The following is a 21,770-nucleotide window of genomic DNA, read 5'->3' as shown; positions in this document are numbered from 1 at the left end:
ATGATCTTCAAGGTCTTTTTCAATTCCAAACACTTCTTTGTTGATGATAGCTTATAAGCAATTAGTTAGTCTACCTCAGATTCTTCATTAGCACTCAGCATTTTCTCATGAGAGTCTTTTCTATAAAATTAATTATAACTTTGAAAAATCTAATACCCATAAGCTAATCATTTTAATGTGACCATTTTTTATCCTTTCTTCCTTATAAAAATGTCTATAGAAACACTGAATTGGACCCCATCATTTCAGAACTACGAGGATTTTATCCAGAAGACACTACAAGTAAGAGGGAGTTTGTTCTCTGATTGCTTTATATGTAGAATGCATGTAGTAAAAGATACAGAATACTGTTTTTTGAAGTGTGACTAGGGGACTCTACCTACAGAATTACCTAGGGAACTTGGTAAAAACACAGATTCCTGAGACCCACCTTAAACTATTTGAATTGGAATCTCTATCTTAGTAGGGCCAGGAGCCTTCATGTCTAGCAGGCTGCCTGGATGTTTCTTATGCCAGCTGAACCCACTGATCTCCAGTGACAACAAAAATGAACAAGTGTTTGCATAGTTTAGTGGCAAGTTAATTAATTATCTGGAAGATTCATTCAACACAGGTTGTTAGATTCTACAGATTAAGCCTTTTCATTCCTTACTTTTTTTTTTTTCCTCAAGGACATGAGATGTTTATGGTTTCTACTTCCAAAGGAACTGGTAGGTTTTACTGAGTTCAAAGGCCACAGACTAAAGCCCGAATGACCATGATCCTTTGAGTCAGATGGAGAAGGATATGAACTGTGCCTTTATTACTTACTTGTTATGCATCCTTGAGAGAATTGCCATCTCTCAGCTCTGACTTCTTTCTCTGTACAATATCTTAAAGTGAACATGTGTAAAATGTCCAGTGCACTTTCCCGCTCTTCTCTGTCTCATTTCATTTCTCTTATCTTCCATTCCTTTGTCTCCTTGTGTTGCATCTGAGTCATTTCTTCAGCTTTGTCTTCCACTTCAAAAATGATCTTTCCACCTATGCTCTAACTTGCTATTTGACCTACATATTGAGTTTTTATTTTGATGATATCATTTCTTTTGATTAATTTTCATATCTGCCTAGTCAGTTAGGAGTCTCCTCTTCCTTCATTATATTTTCAATACCCTTTTAAGATTTATTTAAGCATAGGAAGCATGTTTTTGGTGTATATATATATTTTTATTAATTTATTAATTTTTATTGCAGTATAGTTGCTTTTAAGCATACTTATTGTACTTATTTTATATTCTGTCTCTGATATTTCTTGTATGTGCAGTTTTAAATCTCATTCTGCATTTTATTCTTTACACTGCCTCTTGTTCATGTTTCATGTTTTTCCCACATTTGTTAATCATTTATGACAAACTTATGTTATTTGGAAATTTATCTACATTCTTTGAGCCCTGGTTTAAAAATCATTCTCAAGAGGTGATTTCAATTTATTTTTCCTAGATATTTGGAGTCAGGACCATTTGAAAGTAAATAATAGACTTGGAGTGTTGAGGGCTACACAGGTAGTTAGTGTGAGTGTGGGCTTCTGTTTGCAATTCCCAGAGGAGACCAGTTCTTCTTTTCCTTTTCTAGCCAGAGCTGAGGCTGAGGCAAGATAGGCAGATTATGAGTTCCCTGGCACTCTTTGTTGGATAAGATCTTTCTATTTTGTCTGCTGAGAGTGTTCCTTTCCTGGCTTGATACGGGAGTCTTTGATTTCAACCCCCCACTTTGTGTGGGTCCAAGCTTTGTTTTCTGTCCCCCTGACTCTGTGCCATCAATGTAGCATAGATGCTCCCAAGCATGTGCTTCCCATGCTCGGAAGCATATGCAAGCTTCGATATCCTTTGACTTCCCATGTTCTAGTCATTTCTGTATCAGATTTTTTCCCGTACTTTACCATAAGCTTCTCCCTGTTTTATAAATTTCATCCATCATTTTAGGTGTTCTTTACTAGGAGGCATTTGTCTGGATATCTGTCCCATTATATAGCAGGAAAGTGAAGGCAATAGCCATATTTATAAGTAGATGACTAACTACAAATGAAAATGCCCTCTAAAATATTCTTACTGTTTTTGGAATTAATTTTGAATTAAGTGTGAAATAACCAACACATGGAAATGAATCTTCCTAGCTTGTGTTGGAGAATTTTGTGTTAATTGGGTGTACACTGAAATGTGTTTGTCTAAGTGAAACATCATTTGATAAACATCTCATGCTTAAGGTTAAGTAGATTCTGTGTAGGAGGCAGAATAATGGAATTTTAATTAATTCTGGGCTTGCTTTATTGATATTTAAGGACCACAATACATTTTCAGTGTGTGATTATAATTATTTATGCATTTAGAAATAAAGCTATCATTTTATTACTGTTCCACTATTTAATTAGATTATTATTCTATTTTCATTAGTCATTGGATGGATTTATGATAATAGTGAGCACAGATGGAATAATAATTTCCGTGGCCCGTCGCATCACTTCACTTCTTGGCCATTTACCTGTAAGTTCTCTCAGTTTTTGGGAAAGGATCATTCGCCTTGTTGTATAGGGGTTCATTATTTGTTTTTAGCAGCATACAACTCATCAGAGAAGACAGTGTTAATGTTGTCAAAATGTGCACCTGGTTTATTTTCCTCTCCATTGGTTTCAGTTTTAAAGCTATAAGAAACAAACTGTGACATAAGGTAATGAAACACTGGGTGTGCACTGGTGTGTGGTTTGTAAACTGCCCTTGAAGGTGATGGTCCCCAAGGTGACTGCTTTGCCAGGCAGCCCTCAACCAGATGGATGTGTCTGATTTTGTACATTTGAGTCTACCACATACTGATTAAACAATGAATGTCATGATTTGGTCATGCTAGCTCATGACATCCATTTCCAGGTCTGATTTGCATTTTGTTTCTTTAAGTTGAGGAATAAGACATGATCTAATTTGGGGAAAAAATAAATGATTGCCTAATTTAGCAATGTTGTACATATTGCTGGAGAGACACTCACATGCGTTATAGTCAGAGTATCAGGTGTTCAAAATAGTCAGTTCTTCCTGAGTCTTTGGTGTCACTATATCCCTCTCAGGAGAGCTTTCTACACTCTTCTCAGCACCACTGACTTAGAATATGATTTCCTAAATTTTTTTCTGGATCTTCAGGCTGTACACCCACCACATATATCACTTAAACATGAAAGGACTGCAAACCTTCATATTGCATGCATGACTGTGTGTGAAAAGGAAATGTGTAGCATACATCCACAACAACCACCACTCCCAAATCTCTGTCACTTGACTGATTGTGTTAATCATATCTGGATTATTGCTTTCATTGGACATTCCTCACTCCACAGAATTGTCTGAAGAACTTGACACACCCTCACCCACAGATCTGTAGCATTCAAGTTTGAACCACACACATTAATAGAATTTTTGTTAAATTATTCTTCAGTTAAGTTCAAAGAGGATTACATGCTTATTCCACTAGTTATACTGTTCCAGTAGGCATGTTCTATGGCCCACTCAGAAACTCAGAGAGTTTTTCTCCTTTTTTTTCTCTTTATTTAAAGGTATCTGTATCCATTTTTAAACTCTTCATTCTCTTCCTTTCTTTTAGAAAGCAATTTACATTTCCAAATTCAGCTTATATTTATAAGATACCAAAACAGCTGAATAAAATGCAAATATTAGAGATATTCCTGGAGAAGGAGATGGCAACCCACTCCAGTATTCCTGCCTGGAGAATTCCATGGACAGAGGAGCCTGGTGGGCTGCTGTCCATGGGGTTCCAAAGAGTTGGACACGACTGAAGCAACTTAGCATGCATAGCATTCGAGATATTCATTGCCTTGGACTTTAGAGGAATCTTATCATAGAAGGAGAATGGTCTTATTAAATGTACATTAAAAGAAAGAATATGAATGTAATACATCATTCATTAAAGTTTGTTATAGTGAAGACCAGAAAGCTACCTAAATTCTTGTAATATTTATATTACTTAAAGCAAATTGGCCATTGACTGAGACCAGTGATTTTACCTGAGGATCCTCCTATGAGGATTTTTATACTGTTATCCTTGATTTTTTATGCATTTTGGTTCAGAGCTTTCACTCTTAAGAGAGTTTCACCATCCAACATTTGAGGTAACAAACACACACGCAAAGAGTCACCCTAAAGTAGAGGTGTCTGGGACATGAGTTCGAACTGCTCATCTTAAACCAGGTACGTGGTAATCTGAGCTTGGTGTACTTAAAGTAAAAGTGAAGTGAAGTCGCTCAGTCGTGTCTGACTTGTAGCGACCCCATGGACTGCAGCCTACCAAGCTCCTCCGTCCATGGGATTTTCCAGGCAAGAGTACTGGAGTGGGTTGCCATTTCCTTCTCCAGGGGATCTTCCCGACCCAGGGATCTAACCTGGGTATCCCTCATTGTAGACAGATGTTTACCACCTGAGCCACCAGGGAAGTAAAGCTATAAGTATTTCTCTGTACATAAATATTAAGAGGAAATGAATTTATATATTCTTTCCAGTGAAAGTCACTCAGTCATGTCCGACTCTTTGTGACCCCATGGACTATACAGTCCATGGAATTTTCTAGGCCAGAATACTAGAGTGGGCAGCCTTCCCCTTCTCCAGGGGATCTTCCCAACCCAGGGATCAAACCCAGACCTCCTGCCTTGCAGGAGGATTCTTTACCAGCTGAGCCACAAAGGAAACCCATATTATTTTAACACAGGGTTGAAAAGGACCATACCTGGGACACAGTTTCACACTTGTGTTTAAATCCTAACTCTTAGTTTTTAACAGCTTGTGATTTTTTACCAAGCTTTGATTTAAAATTTCATTTTATAAATCACCCATCTCATATAAATATGGAGACAAAACCATTTCTGGAGCTCAGCTCCAGGAATCTAAAATTTCATTAAAAATCAAAGGTCCATCTAATCAAAGCTGTGTTTTTTCCAGTAGTCATGTATGGATGTGAGAATTGAACCATAAACAAAGCTAAGTGCTGAGGAATTGATGCTTTTGAAATGTGGTTTTGGAGAAAACACTTTAGAGTCCCTTGGACTGCAAAAGATCAAACCAGTCAATCCTAAAGGAAATCAGTCCTGAGTATTCATTGGAATGACTGATGCTGGAGCTGAAGCTCCAATACTTTGGCCACCTGATGTGAAGAACTGGCACATTGGAAAAGACCCTAATGCTGGGAAAGATTGAAGGCAGGAGGAGAAGGGGTGAAAGAGGATGAGATGATTGGATGGCATCACTGACTGGATAGACATGAGTTTGAGCAATCTCCAGGAGGTGGTGATGGACAGGGAAGCCTGGTGTGTTGCAGTGGTTTTTCCAGTAGTCAGACACAACTGAGCATCTGAACTGAACCTCTGTCTATTGGGCAATTCCAAGCCGATAGGATGGTGAGGTGGAAAGAACTTGGTCTTTGGAGTCAAATAATCTAGAGATTAAAATTTAACTCTCAGTCACTAACTACATGAGCTTTCATTTCTCATCTGTCAGTAGGGGACAATATTACTCAGAGAGTGACTGGACGTGGGATATTATGCATGGTGTGGTTAGTGAAGGCCTGTGTGATCAGGTGATGTACTAGAACAGGATGAGTATGTGAGTCATGCAGAAAGTGTGTTCCAAACAGAAGCAAATGCAAATGAAAAGACACTAAGGCAGGAGTATACTTGGTGTGAAAAGCTATCATAAAGAGGCCACTGGGACTGGAGTGCTGTGAGCAAGAAGAAAAGTTGTAGGAGGTGATGAGGTCAGAGCAGTAACAGAGGTCACCTGGTTTAGGGCCATTGTAATGACTTTGCCTTTTCCTCAGAGATGGGAGGAAACCATTTGGAGCCGATGCAGGAAATTATCTGAATCTAACTTTTATCACAATCACTCTGGCTCTTGTATCAAGAATAGACTATGAAGGTAGGACAGAAATGACAAGGACCTAACAGAAGCAGAAGAGATTAAGAAGAGGTGTCAAGAATACAGAGAAGAACTTTACAAAAGATACCACTCTAGCACAAGAGACAACTCTACACATGGACATTGCCAGATGGTCAATACTAAAATGGGACTGATTATATTCTTTGCAGCCAAAAATGGAGAAGCCCTATACAATCAGCAAAAATAAGATATGGAGCTGACTGTGGCTCAGATTATGAACTTCTTATTGCAAAATTCAGACTTAAATTGAAGAAAGTAGGGAAAACCACTAGACCATTCAGGTATGACCTAAATCAAATACCTTATGATTGTACAGTGGAAGTGACAAATAAATTTAAGGGACTAGATCTGATAGAGTGCCAGAAGAACTATGGATGGAGGTTCATAACCTTGTACAGGAGCCAGTGATCAAAACCATCCCCAAGAAAAAGAAATGTGAAAAGGCAAAAATGGTTGTCTGAGGAGGCTTATAGCTGAGAAAAGAATAGAAGTGAAAGGCAAAGGAGAAAAGAAAAGATATACCTGTCTGAATGCAGAGTTCCAAAGAATAGCAAGGAGAGATAAGAAAGCCTTCTTAAGTGAACAATGCAACAAAATAGAGGAAAACAATAGAATGGGAAAGACCAGAGATATCTTCAAGAAAATTAGAGATACCAAGGGAACATTTCATGCAAAGATGGACACAATAAAGGATAGAAATGGTATGGACCTTACAGAAGCAGAAGATTTTAAGAAGAGGTGGCAAGAATACACAGAAGAGCTATACAAAAAATGGTCTTAGTGACCCAGATAAACATGATGGTGTGATCACTCACCTACAGCCAGACATCCTAGAGTGTAAAGTTAAGTGGGCCTTAGGAAGCATCACTATGAACAAAGCTAGAGGAGATGATGGAATTCCAACTAAGCTATTTCAAATCCTAAAAGATGATGTTGTTAAAGTGCTGCACTCAATATGCCAGTAAATTTGGAAAACTGCAATACACACAGGACTGGAAAAGGTCAGTTTTCTTTCCAATCCCAAAGGAGGGCAATGCCAAAGAATGTTCCAACTACTGTACAATTGTACTCATTTCACATACTAGCAAGGTAATGCTCAAAATCCTCCAAGTTATGCTTCAGCAGTACGTGAACCAAGAACTTCCAGATGTTCAAGCTGGATTTAGAAAAAGCAGAGGAACCATAGATCAAATTGACATCACCTGTTGAATCATAGAAAAAGCAAGGGAATTCCAGAAAAAAACATCTATTTCTGCTTCATTTACTATGTGGATGAAGCCTTTGACTGTGTGGATCACAACAAACTGTGGAAAATTCTTAAAGAGATGGCAATACCAGACTGCCTTATCTGCTTCTTGAGAAACCTGTATACAGGTCAAGAAGCAACAGTTAGAACTGGACATGGAAAAAAAAAAAAAGATTGGTTTCAAATTGGGAAAGGAATGCATTAAGGCTGTATATTGTTACCCAGCTTGTTTAACTTCTGTGCAGAGTACATCATGCAAAATGACAGGCTGGATGAAGCACAAGCTGGAATCAAGACTGACAGGAGAAATATCAATAACCTCAGATATGCAGATGAAGCCACCCTAGATTAAGCAGAAAGCATAGAGGAACTAAAGAGCCTCTTGATGAAGGTGAAAGAGGAGAGTGAAAAAACTGGCTTGAAACTCAACATTCAACAAACGAAGATCATGGCCTCTGGTCCCATCACTTCATGGCAAATAGATGGGGAAAACTTGAATACAGTGACCAATTTCATTTTCTTGAGCTCCAGAATCACTGCAGATGGTGACTGCAGCCATGAAATTAAAAGGTGCTTGCTCCTTGGAAGAAAAGCTATGACAAACTTTTTTTGCTTTGCTAAGTTGCTTCAGTCGTGTCAGACTCTTTGCAACCCCATGGACTGTAGCCCGCCAGGCTCCTCTGACTATGGGATTTCCCTGGCAAGAATACTGGAGTGTTCCAGGGGATCTTCCTAGGCCAGGGACTGAACCCTTGTCTCTTGCATTAGCAGGTGAGTTCTTCACCACTAGTGCCACTTGGGAAACCATGCCCACCCTGTCAGCATATTCAAAAGCAGAGATATCACTTTGCTGACAAAAGTCCATTTAGTCAAAGCTATGGATTTTCCAGTAGTCATGTATGGATATGAGAGTTGGATCATAAAGAAGGCTGAATACCAAAGAATTGACACTTTCAAACTGTAGTGCTAGAGAAGACTCTTGAGAGTCCCTTGGAAAGCAAGGAGATCAAACCAGTCAATCCTGATATTCATTGGAGGAACTGATGCTGAAGCTGAAGCTCCACTCCTTTGGCCACCTGATTGATGCAAAGAACTGACTCATCGGAAAAGACCCTAATGCCGAAAGATTGAAGGCAAAAGGAGAAGGGCATGACAGAGGATTAGATGGTTGGATGGCATCACCAACTCAATGGACATGAGTTTGAGCAAGCTTCAGGAGACAGTGGAGGACAGAGGACTCATGTGCGGCAATCCTTGGGGTTGCCAAGAGTTGGATACAGCTTAATGACTGAGCATGCTCAAGCATGCATTGTCACTGTCACCTTCCTTAAAGAATGTAGTTAATTAATAAGTAACTTATGGCTGCTATTTCCATCCAAGAGAATGTGCATGATAAAAAAAAAAAAACTGCTCACTTTTGACAGGGTGCACAAGGGGTCTCACTCACCTGGGCGCCTCTGGAATTCAGCAGCATGTCTCTTTGTTATGCTGCTGCCCTGCCACCCTCAGGGGGCCACAGGTGGGAGCTGAGGGGAAATACAGCATTACCAAAAACAAACAGCAGAAGTACACCAGCAACTGACACTTGGGGCATACACCCAACAACCTCACAGATCATATGCTTCCTCCCCAAATGATACATAACACCCTGCAGAGCAGAGGAAATCCCTCGATGATTCAGACACGTGTGCAAAGATCCTGTACACTGGGAACAAGACAATGTTATGCATCATGCCCTGCACAGTAGGTAGTTAGCACCTGAAAGCTGGAACCAAATCTCTACTTTGGCTCTTCCCTGCCTTTAAATGGTGTCATCCTGTTTCCACCTGTTCTGGGTGTTAGTTCAGGATCAGATGGCAGAGAGGAAGGGGAAATTAGGGGAGGGGCTGACAACCTATAAAACAAGATAACAATACAAAAATGCAAAACCCAGACTGAGCACTAATAACACTTGTTATAGGGAGTGGTAGGGTAGATATAAGGGACTTTCTATTGGTAGTAATGTATCTTTTTGTTGGTGTTAAAAGGACTCCAAGATAGGTGACTCTAGGAAGACAAAGCTGAACCTTGGTGGGAGATACTGGATAGCCTCTATCAGCTAGAAAATTAAGGAGTTGTATAGTGTGATGTTGAGAGTGTGTAAGCCAAGGACTATAAAGGAGAAGATCATCCACATATTGGAGGACAGGGATTTCCTTTGCTCCACAGGGCGTTATGATTGTTTGGAGAGGAAGAATGTGTTCTGTGAAGTTGTTGGATGTATGCCCCAAGTGTCAGTTGCTGGTGTACCCCTGCTGTTTGTTTTTGGTAATGTATTTCCCTCCACCTCCCACCTCTGCCCCCTGAGGCTGACAGGGCAGCAGCATACCAAAGAGACATGCTGCTGAATTCCAGAGGCGCCCAGGTGAGTGAGACCCCATGTGGACCCTATCAACTTTGAATTCTTTTAGGTGACAATGCTATACTTTCTTCTACCAATGAAAGAACTGGTGAGACTTAGTGCTTTGTACCTCTTGTTGGAGTATTATTGTATTATTTATTATTTCAAGGGCTGGAATGATCTCAACTTATTATTTTATACTTTGCATCGTAATTGTGCATGTGTCGTCTTCCCTACTGAACTCTGTGTTCATTGCAATTTAGAATAGTCATGTCAGGTTCATCTTTTTAAACTATCATAGGTTTCAGCAAAAAAAAAAAAAAAAATAATGAGTTACTTCATGTAAAATATCCAAAATTCAGAAGCTGGCCCAGTAACAAATCAGCCAATTGGACTCAAGGTAGCTGTGGTGTAATGGAAGGAACAATGAATTTGTAGTTGGGTAGAGCTGGGTGTGAATCTCATCTCTGAACTTCTTTCCATTCCATAATTGGACAAGCCTCCATTTCCTCATGAATTCAATAGAGGAGAGTTCTTCTCACAGGGAATCTGATTAGGTGAGCTAGTTTGTTTGAATGTACCTAGTACAGTGTTCTGGCATGGAGCAGATATTAATCAGGTGTTAGGTGAAGGAATGAATGAGTGATCTCTACTGATCAGAGGTAACTTGGTTTGGTACCTAAAGTGTATTTTATAACTAAATCAATAAAGTATTTTCATTGAAAAGTTAAGTTGAAAGAAAAATATTCTATTCTTTTGAGAAGTCAGTTTCTTACTATGCGGCTTTCATTGTCAAAACCTATTGCCTATTAATTCATGTTTTCTTTGCTAAACTAGGGTTATATTTCTGCCCTCAATTGAGCCAAGATTTTTCTTGATTGAGACAGGATCCATCTGCTAATTTGAGCATTGGCCAATTTGTAGGCTGGCTTCTACAAATGGACCATAAAAATATATTTCTGAATTTTGACTGTAGATTAATAATATTAATCAGTTAAAATCTTTTTAATTTGTAGTTCATGACCCAAAGCCATCATTAAACTACAAAGAGTACTTTGCTTATTATTTTGTTTCTATCACATTAAAAACTCTTTACTTAATGTCTGATATTCAGTTAATTCATGTCACCACATTTCAACTACATGGTACAGCATTATTCATTCATCCAACTAATATTTATTGGTGCTCACTCATGCCAGACTATGTTTTAGGTGTTGAGGATGTAGCAATAAATAAGGCAGTCAAGGTTTCTCTTTTAATGCAAGTTATATTTTATTGAGGGACCCTATCCATTTTTAATTTTATATTGTATATTTTATACATGTGACTATGATGTCAGGTAGTGATAAGTGGTATACAAAAAGACAGGAAGAGAATGTCAGGGAGTTGATGCTATTTAAAATACTTTTGAGGGACTTTCCTGGTGGTTCACTGGCTAAGACTTCGAGCTCCCAATGCAGGGGGCCTGTCATGATGGAAGGTAGATCAAAGATCCCACATACCACAGTTAAGACCCAGCACAACCAAATAAACAAATACTTGCATGAACACATTGGAAAGGTAGGAGGTGATGGTCATAGAATGGGTCAATATGAATTGAGACTTTAGAAGTTTAACAGGTCTGACTATAAGATGGCTGAGGTGGGGCAGGTGATAAGCTTAATGGAGGTAAGGAGATAAAGAAATTAAATGCCAGTAATGCATTTAACAAAATTGATTCCCTCTTTCCCTCTTGAGAATGACATCGTGGGTAAAAGCTTCTTAAGCCTTCTGCCTGATGACGAGAAAAGTGAAATATTTTCAAAGATGGCTTTCAGGATTCCTGTTTCATGTTCAGGTACAGATTTTTTTTTTTTCAAATAGTAGATGCTTAGATTTTAAGAGACAGATATCACTTAAAGGAATAATAAAGACATTAGAGCCAATATAGCTGCTGATCATATATTAATTTAACTTACTATAGTTTCATAAATTTTATTTCTAATGTTAAACTTTCCCCACTATTAAATCTTGTACTTTATCATGAACCTTGAGTTTTTCAGCTTTTGTATAATTGCATTAGTATTATGTAAATTATGTTTTAGGTGATACCCCACTCTATGGGGTAGAGGAAAGATTGAAGGCAGGATGAGAAGGAGACAACAGAGGATGAGATGGTTGGATGGCATCACCAACTCGATGGACATGAGTTTGAGTAAACTCCATGAGTTGGTGATGGACAGGGAGACCTGGGGTGCTGCAGTCCCTGGGGTCGCAAAGAATCAGACACAACTGAGCGACTGAACTGAACTGAGCCACTCTATAGACACAACATAGACAGCTATGCAAGTGCTAATATTCATGAAAAGAAAATAATATTTTAAAAATCTAGTCTAAGTGAGACAATAGTCATATGAAATAATCCTTCAGAATATAGTTGAATATAAATGTAAAATTGTTTTGTGTCTGTTTTTGTTTTTTTTTTAAGTGGGAAAACATATTGAATTTTGCTGTCATTTCAAAAGAGGAGATGCTGAATCCAATAACACCTCTACTTATGAATATGTTAAAGTCATCCTGACTCTGAAAGATGTTTCTAATGGTAATCAATAGAGTTTTTAATCTTATTTATATGAAATTCATGAGTTATGCAGCCCTCCATTGGTAATATAAATGCCCTTCTACTGTTGGCACCCTCTCTGCTACCCCTGTGATCAAAGGTTTTGGTGGACCACAAACATTAATTAGACTTTAAAAAGTTATAGCAAAATTTACAAGGTGAGGTCATATGGTAACATGGTAGACAGAGCTGATAAGGATGGCTCTTTCCTTCTACAAATCAAGGAAATTATTGCTTAAACATAACCTAAGGAGTGTATTGCATAGACAACATTAAAAGAAAGGATAAAGTACAGGACACAGTGATAAGGAGTTGATTTTGTGCTGGGCCTAAGTGATTTTTAAATCATACATTGATTCCATTGACTGCAATCTGGAGTAGTAAACGCTTGTTCAGGGACCAACACATAAAACTTAGAGACAAAATGATCAGTAAAATTCTGCCCATTGGCTTAGATGAAGAGTAAGTGTGCTAACTCTGTCAGAGTTTGAGGAAAAATATGTGCTATTTAGAGGAAATCAAAACCTAAATCTGTGTGTCTTAATGTGAACACAGGATCAGAATTTGAAATTCTCAAGGTTTCAGGAACCACACACTGATAAATTAATATAAATACTGTCTTGGGACCATTAAAAGATCTAGGGCTTGAATCTGAGGTAAATAGCCCAACTAATACGTGAAAAGATGCTCAAACTCATTAGTAAGTAAAGAATGAGAAATTTAAAAACCAATGAGTATATGATATTATACATGTTTCAAATTTATATTAAAAAAACCCCAATAAGTAGCAATGTACACACATTAGAACAGCAACAATTAAGAGTATGAATAATACCAAATATTGGTGAGGATGTGAGAAGTGAAAACACTAATACAGTGTCGAGAGGAATGTAAACTCATGAAGCCATCCTGGAAAACAGAGTGAAATTAAGTCAGTTATCTTGTAACTCAGTAATCCTATCACTGGATGGAGATACCACAGAGGTGAAGCTGCAGAGATCTGTGTCTAAGGGGACTTACACTATGTATGTCATAGTGTTGTTTGTAGTAGGAGCGAGTTGGAGACAGCCTAGGTGTAATCATTAGGGAAATGAACAAGTAAAATTTGGGGGAAATATACAATATAGAAAACTTTATAGTAGTTAAAAGTAATGAACTCTAGATATACGTAATACCACATGGTTAGATCTTAAAAACATGCTGTTCATTGAGAAACAATGAGATCTATAGCACAAGACAACTTTTGTAAATTGTGAAAGCATAATAGTACATAGAACCAGGCTACATATTTGACTTGGGCTTCCGGGGTGGCGCTGACTTCCCTGGTGGCTTAGACAGTAAAGCATCTGCCTACAATGTGGGAAACCTGGGTTCAATCCCTGGGTCGGGAAGATCTCCTGGAGAAGGGAGAACCCGGTATTGAACCCGGGTCTCCCGCATTGTAGGCAGACGCTTTACCGTCTGAGCCACCAGGGAAGTCAGTGCCACCTGGGAAGCCCCAGTCAAATATGGCCTGGTACCTGGTGGCTCAGAGGTTAAAGCATCTGCCTGCAATGCAGGAGACCTGGGTTCGATCCCTGGGTAGGGAAGATCCCCTGGAGAAGGAAATGGCAACCCATTCCAGTATTCTTGCCTGGAGAATCCCATGGATGGAGGAGCCTGGTGGGCTACAGTCCCTGGGGTAGCAAAGAGTCGGACACGGCTGAGCGACTTAACTTCAGCTTCCCAAGTGGCGCTAGTGGTAAAGAACCCGCCTGCCAATGCAGGAGACATGAGAGATGTGGGTTCTATTCCTGGGTTGGGAAGATCTCTTGGAGGAGGGCACAACAGCCCATTCCAGTATTCTCACCTGGAAAACCCCATGGACAGAAGAGCCTGGTGGGCTACAATCTGTGGGGCTGCAAAGAGTTGGACACCACTGAAGCAACTTAGAACATATTTGACAAGGTGGTATATTTGACCACATGTTAAAGGTGGTAGATAATAGTGGGTGCCTGTGGGTGGGAAAGGGACAGAGAGAAAAAATAAAATGAGAGTGGGAATTTTATCTGTGTTCATAATATGCCATGAACTAAGAATATAATTAACTCAGTTCTTTGCCACTGAGCTCTAAAAATATAACAAATGAATGAATGAGTAAGTAAAGAATGAAAATTAGCTCACACAGTGGTTGTCAGTTATCTTTGTCACATGCCTTGGAAACTAAAAGTCAAATACCTTAAAAAATACTTGATTCTATGTACACACAAATTACACATATTTGATACCCACGTGGTCCGTGTAAATAAGAGGAGCAAATTTCTTTTGGAGTTAAAACGTCCATTCACAAGGTAAGATTGGAAGACTGAAAAATCACCCTAAACTCACAATTATTTCCCAGTAATGACTCCTTGTTCTGGTGGAGACCAGGGTGGAAAGGGTGGTTGGAATGGAAGGAAGACAGGAAAAATTGGTGGTTCAGAATTCTGAAAATTGTCAATGGGTTGATAAATGGCACACGGATGGGACAGGTGACTGTTCTTTGGTGTACCTGGCCTGCCTTTCTATTAGATTGTCACTTGTGTGTCTCTCTCTCCCTTAGAACATCCTGTACTGTCCCACAGCTTCTTCTCCAGACCTGACTGTGGGTCATCTACCATAAATCTTCCTTTGGATGATGCCTTTTACCTGATGGGGACCATCTGTGTCCTTAGGGCTCAGACTCTACAGGTAAGTGTGTTGGGTGTGTGTCTCCCCTGTTGTGGCCATGCAGGCTTCCTTTAAAGGGACATGTCTTTTTTCGTCTCTCAGCTACTGGACAGCACTGCTAAAGCACCTGATGTGTGCAGAGGGTTGTGTTAGGGTATGTGAGTGAGAAAAGACTAGCCCCTGTGTTTCAGAAGATGAACACCCTAAAGAGATGCACACTCATTGACAAACAGGGTCTGGGGGCTGGGACATAGTAAGAGAGAAATTATCATTTTGGTGGGTGGATAAAAGAAGGCTCTGTCACCAGGTGAGTTTTGAAGCAGCTCTTCTGTCTGCCCGTTCCTCACTTAGTATCTTTCTAATAGAGTATTGTCAGATTCTGTCTCAAAAAAAAAAAAAAAAAAAAGGAAAAATCTTTAGTCTTTAGATTCACCTGATTGGTTCAGACTAATGAGTTATTTACCAAGTGACATACTTAGCAAGCACCTACTGTGTCAGGCACTGTTCTTGATGGTGGAAAAACAGACAGTAGATAAGTAACATTAACAGATGTCATGGAGATGATAAAACAGAATTGTGTGCTAATGACTGGTGGGAGTGGGAGTCCAGTAGTGTCAGGGAAAATCTCTCTCTGACGATGTGCCTTTTGAACAGAGACTATGAATGACGATAAGATGCCAACCCAGGAAAGAAAGGAAGGCAGTCCAAGTAGAGGGTTCAGCAGCTGTAAAAGTCATGAGGTAGTAACTCGCATGGAGAGTTCCAGGGAACAAAGACCATCATATGACTAGACAAAGTGGTTAATATTGTGATGACGTTGTAACATACAATACATGTACTTACATGAGAGGCCTCTGGATCCAGAGTTCACAACCTTTCTTACTAGCTACAAGACCTTACCCAAGTCACTTACATCTTTTAGCCTCAGGTTCTTTTTCTATAAATGGCAAAAACAGTACCTCTTTGAGGGTTGTTGTGAAGTGCAAATAAGACAGCCCCTGGTATATGGTTAGCACTCAGTAAATATGAGTCCTTACAGTCATGATCATCATCGTCATTTTTATCATTATTATTAGTATCATTACAATCCAGAGGGGGCAAAAGATCTGCTTTACTTTTCCTCTCTGGTTTAAAATCTGGGCTTTAACTGACCACATTTCAGAAGCTGTGAGGGACTTCTTTACACTCAATTTAGAGTAGTGATCTATGTGATCTTTAGAAAATTGGTCAAGAGAAAAGCAACTAAAGTAAGTTGCTAAATCTGTTGGCCCCATTCAGTATCCCTCTCCAGCAGTTGTCTGGGATTTGAGCTCTCGTGTTTGCCATGAGAAGGCAGACATCCCATTTAGAGGTGGCTCAATGGTAGAGAATCTGCCTGCCAATGCAGAAGACATGGGTTGGAAAGATCCCTGGGTCTGGAAGAGCCCCTGGAGGAAGAAATGGCAACTGACTCCAGTATTTTTACCTGGGAAATCCCATGGACAGAGGAGCCTGGTGGGCTACAGTCCATGGGGTCACAAAGAGTCAGACATGACTGAGTGACTAAAACATCAACAACCCCCAAATCCACTTCCTCATCTGAGAAAGAAAAATCTCATTTGAGATGGTGCCCTCACCCTGGGCTCCCTCTTGGCACAAGGATCTCTGTTTGTGACCTATGCCAGTTTTTCTCTGGGTTTCTGGGACATTTGTTTCATATTAGTGGTCATTTCAAAGAATAAATCTTGTAAGAAAACAGGGCTTTTTGGAGGAAGACTTTGTTCCTAGCGTGGCTGTGTAGTAGTGGAAGGGTGGTTAGCTCAAGAGTTCAACTTTGAAGTGGACCTACCTTGATCCTGCATCTACTAGTTGTACATCTTTGACCAAATCATCCTAGCTCTCAAATCCTCAATTTTCACGTTTGTGAAATCGAGTGCCTTTCTCACAATGATATACAGATGAGTTGGATTTTCAAATCTACTACAACCTTTACAAATATGTCAGATATTTTTACTATGTAAGTGCATTTTAAGTATCTAAAATGCCAATTTTTCTGCAGGGCTTTTTCCGTACAAATGGACCTAGACCATTGGTCCCAAATTCGGATGAGGATAGGCTATCTGAGGACCACAGGTGAGAAGCTATTTTTGTAAGTAATGGGGAACTAGGATAAAATTTTATCCAACAAAACTGAAACAAGAGAAATCATATCTATGACTATTTTTCCATCAAAATGGGGGAAAAAATGAATGCAGGTGAACAATCTAATAGTTTGAATTTCCTTTCTCAGCTAGTATATAATTCATATTTTTTCTAACTAAATATAAATACGAGTAATTGGCTTTCTATGAAAGAAGTAAAGCAATAAACAGAGCAACCTTAACTGAAACAGACATTTAATTACTTTCAAATTAAGACAATAACTGTACACATAGACTTGATTGCTTCTTTTTTTTTGAAACACTTTAAATTGTAGAAGAAGAAATCAGCATTGTAGTAACTGCTATTGTACAGGTGTTCCTCTTTTTTGTGAATCTAATCTATTCTTTAACATTTGTTTGTTAACAAATTTTCAGAGAACAAAGGGAGTAATTCCATTATTTTGACTGGGAAAAATAAAAATACACTCCTGACCTATAGGAAAATGCCAACTTGCTAGATATCACTACCTTAATTTGCCTATTTAACAATCTACCAAGAATTTTTACAAAATAGAAATTGTTTGCAATACTATCTAGTCACTTCATATTTGATAAAATCATTAGTAGATATTTTATATGTAATAAGCCATAATAGTAGACATTGCTCAGAGTAGGATATTGAGAATGGATTACATATTCCTTCTACATCACAGTGTACATGGAGATGTAAATAAATAGCAAAATAATACATTAAAGATGAGCACTAGATGCCAGTGAAAGTTAGCAAAATAAAATAAACAAGATGATGCTTTGAGAGGATTCTTCTGATGGAAGGCATGTTTGTGTGAGGTCTGGTGGTGGGAGGAGGGAGGTGGAGGCTGTGGTCTCTGTTAGGCTTTGGTGGTGGAATGAGGCAAGGAAGAAAGAGCTGGTAAAGAAATGAGTTAAACAGGAAATGTCTGAGGTTCATCTGTGTCTGAATCTGAGGAACAGGGGAGAATCTTCCCTTTCTGGCAGGAGAGCTCAGAAGTGTTTGGTGAGGAACCATTGTCTAAAGCTGCACATACAGCCACAGAACGAAAAACAGAGCTCGCGGTGGCAGTCTGTTTGTGTTCCCTTTGCTTGGCGTCCTACAACACATGACTGAGTTTGTAATTGTGTCACAGGTCTGCTCATGCCACCATCACACTCACGTGCCCCAGCAAGATTTTATTTTTAGAGAATCTCAAATTTCTTGTACATATTCATCACTATATTTATGGTTCATAGGAGTTAGGGACACGTGCATGGCCAAGTTTAAGACTAACAGCCATTCAAAATTCTTAATGTGCTTTAGCAAACACTACAGTGTTTCTTGTAGTACATGCGCTTCTTTGGGCCTCTTAGACTTACCCATCTCCTTCATTAGTTCCTCTACTTTGTTAGAAGACCTTTTACTGCATAAGGTGGGAGAGAGGATATCTATAAAGCATACAGTGTTTAAACAGGAGCTCTAGGTACTACTCTGTGAGAATACCTGAGCTACAATAGCAGCCAACGATATCCTTTCCCCCAAGGGTACATGACTTGAACATATTCTTCCATGCAACTTACAGCAGGTTTGTTTAGTAGGTTTGGGTAATGAATTTTGTGTCAACTAGTAGATCATTATGCCAAATCTTCAGAGAGTGAGAGTTCAGAGACTGAAGAGACCTGCGTTTTATTTTGAAGTGGAACTTAACTGAATGAAAAATATTCTGATGTAGAAACAAGCCAGCTACTACATCTGTGCCACTTGGTCTCCACTCGATATAAGGAAAGGCTTAAAATAATATCTTTTCTAATATAGTGAGAAATTACCATTATTGGAGGGATGTACCATAATATATATTTTAATACTTTCGTAAATATGCCTACAGTTTCTTAAAATATTAGGCAATATATTATTCATCATGTAGACAATAAGATAAAAACATGACAGGAAATAACTGATGAATCTGATGAAGAAAATTCTGTTTAATTCCAGCTCTCCTCACTTCCCTCTCATATCCCTCTTCTCTTTTCCAACACTATGGCTGCTTTTCCAGGTCCAACCACCTCAGGTCTCACATGATGGGTTGTTGGTGGACCTGGCTCATCCACTAGTCTGAAGTCTATAAAGGAGGACTTGTCAGCCTCATCCCTATTTAGCACAGAGCTTGACATTGAGCAGGCAGAAATGAACATCTGCTCAGGGACTCACTGATGGATCCTATCAAAATGATAATCCATTCTATGTCATGAGACTTCACAAATACAATACAGTATTGTTACAGCTCAGTGTGAACCAGTATTGCCTTATTTTTTTTTTTTTTATATAGACTTATTCTTTGTCCTCTGGATATTTTCAGATAGCAACAAGAAGAGAGATACACGTCAGGCATTAGTTTGTAGGCACCCTGAGTGGCAATTGATAATCTGTTCCCCTTTTGTGGTCTGAGGGATGGTTGAAAAAGTAATCAGGCACAAAGTTCATAGGGATCTAGAGCTCCCCAGATGCTTCTGGAATTTCCCTTGGTAATTTTCAGTGTTTTTTTGAAAGGCAAGAAGCATCCTGTTAAGAGGCTTGAAAAGTTTGTGCTTATGAAAGAAACACAGAGAGGGAAATTTAAAATGTTTAGAAGAAAGGATTTGTTTCCAGGCAAGATGTCCTGTCTTTGCATGTTTCAGATCTGAGGCTAAAGAACCTTTCATTTCAGGAGAGGGACTCAGTGGTTGGGTTTTCCATTTGAGCTACAGATACACTGAAGGAGGTCTTGCTTGAACATAGAAAAATAATGAATACTTCAGAACTGGTGAGGAGTAGGCACAGAATTAATACTGTGTGGCCCTTTCCCATCTTCCTACTGCTACAGTCAGAGGAAGCACTGAACTACTGTTAGTATTCTTAGTTTCTATGTATCAGTGAGGCCCCAAATTATGTCATAACATCATCTTAAGAGAAGTGCATCTTGCACTTTATTCCTCATGAGGTGATCTCATGTTTATTGACTTACTCTCCACAAATTGTTAGCTAGATTTTAGACTCATTGTAAAGATGAGAAAGTGCAGTCACAGAGGATGCATGATTTGCCCAAAGCCATGCAGTTGGTTAAGCAGTAGAGCTGGGATAGGGACCCAGATTCTCCTGGGCTAGTTTCTGTTAGGACGTCACTTTCAGGTGCTGTGGCTGGTATGGGGTTCCAAGGAGAAAACTCCAGGAGTCTTTGGGAAGTACTTGATTGGGGACATTACTTTGAGAAAATGTTTTTTTCTTTTAATGTATGTCATTTTAAATGGAGAGAGAGAGGAGTTAGTGTGGTAGGAGGTCACATCAACTGCCTAAACATTTTCGACAAAGGTAGTATCTTTTCCCCCAAAGATAGAGTAGGTAACACTGGAAAATCAGATGACAGGTATGTCTGAGAGTTCTAGTAGCTCTTCCCTTTGTCTGCAGTCTTCAGAAACTCTCCTGCAGAAGGCGGTCCCCAGGGAGACTCCACCTGTCAGCAACTGCACCAGAAAGAATGTCCCTGGTGAATTCCCCTTTCATCTTGTTTTGGTGAAGTGTTATCTTGTACAGAGCTGTGAAGAGAATCTTGCAAAGATGTTCAGTTCAGTTCAGTTGCTCAGTCCCATCTGCCTCTTTGTGACCCCATTGACTGAAGCACACCAGGCTTCCCTGTCTATCACCAACTCCTGGAGCTTGCTCAAACTCATGTCCATCCAGTCAGTGATGCCACCCAACCATCTTATCCTTTTTCACCCTTTTCTCCTGCCTTCAAGCTTTCCCAGCATCAGGGTCTTTTCCAGTGAGTCAGTTCTTCACATCAGGTGGCCAAAGTATTGGATTTTCAGCTTTAGCATCAGTCCTTCCAATGAATATTCAGGATTGACTTCCTTTAGTATTGACTGTTTTGATCTCTTTGCTTTCCAAGGTACTCTCAAGAGTCTTCTCCAACATCACAGTTCAAAAGCACAGATTCTTTGGCACTTGGCATTCTTTATAGTCCAACTCTCACATCCATACATGACCAGTGGAAAAACCACAGCTTTGACTAGACAGACCTTTGTAGGCAAAGTAATGTCTCTGTTTTTTAATATGCTGTCTAGGTTGGTCATAGTTTTTCTTCCAAGGAGGAAATGTCTTTAATTTCATGGCTGCAGTCGCCATCTGCAGTGATTTTGGAGCCCAAGAAAATAAAGTCAGTCACTGTTTCCATTGTTTATCCATCTATTTGCCATGAAATGATGGGACCAAATGCCAAGATCTTAGTTTTCTGAATGTTGAGCTTTAAGCCAGCTTTTCCACTCTCCTCTTTCACTTTCATCAAGAGGCTCTTCAGTTCCTCTTCACTTTCTGCCATAAGGGTGGCATCATCTCCATATCTGAGGTTATTGATATTTCTCCCAGCAGTCTTGATTCCAGCTTGTGCTTCATCCAGCCTGGCATTTCACATGATGTACTCTGCATATAAATTAAATAAATAGGGTGACAATATACAACTTGTACAGGGTCCTATCAGAGAAGGCAATGGCACTCCACTCCAGTACTCTTGCCTGGAAAATCCCATGGATGGAGGAGCCTGGTAGGCTGCAGTCCATGGGGTCACTAAGAGTTGGGCACGACTGAGCGGCTTCACTTTCACTTTTCACTTTAAAGCATTGGAGAAGGAAAAGGCAACTCACTCCAGTGTTCTTGCCTGGAGAATCCCAGGGATGGCGGAGCCTGGTGGGCTGCCGTCTATGGGGTAGCACAGAGTCGGACACGACT

General features: G+C 39.5%; 1 protein-coding gene across 1 annotated transcript in view; it reads left to right on the top strand.

The window, feature by feature from the left end:
- The first annotated feature begins 210 nt into the window (after positions 1-210).
- The window catches only part of PASD1 (PAS domain containing repressor 1), a 70,042-nt gene continuing 48,482 nt past the window's right edge, over positions 211-21,770 (top strand). The window contains exons 1-7 of the mRNA XM_042242340.1: positions 211-282; positions 2,430-2,519; positions 11,330-11,454; positions 11,635-11,639; positions 12,060-12,173; positions 14,773-14,900; positions 16,918-16,991. Coding sequence (XP_042098274.1) covers positions 211-282; positions 2,430-2,519; positions 11,330-11,454; positions 11,635-11,639; positions 12,060-12,173; positions 14,773-14,900; positions 16,918-16,991 — 608 coding nt within the window. The remainder of the gene's footprint in view (positions 283-2,429; positions 2,520-11,329; positions 11,455-11,634; positions 11,640-12,059; positions 12,174-14,772; positions 14,901-16,917; positions 16,992-21,770) is intronic.

This window comes from Ovis aries, chromosome X (assembly GCF_016772045.2).
Source record: "Ovis aries strain OAR_USU_Benz2616 breed Rambouillet chromosome X, ARS-UI_Ramb_v3.0, whole genome shotgun sequence".
NCBI classification, from domain to species: Eukaryota; Metazoa; Chordata; class Mammalia; order Artiodactyla; family Bovidae; genus Ovis; species Ovis aries.
The sequence above is the reverse complement of the archived record's forward strand: the minus strand, read 5'-3'. Positions and strand labels throughout refer to the sequence as shown.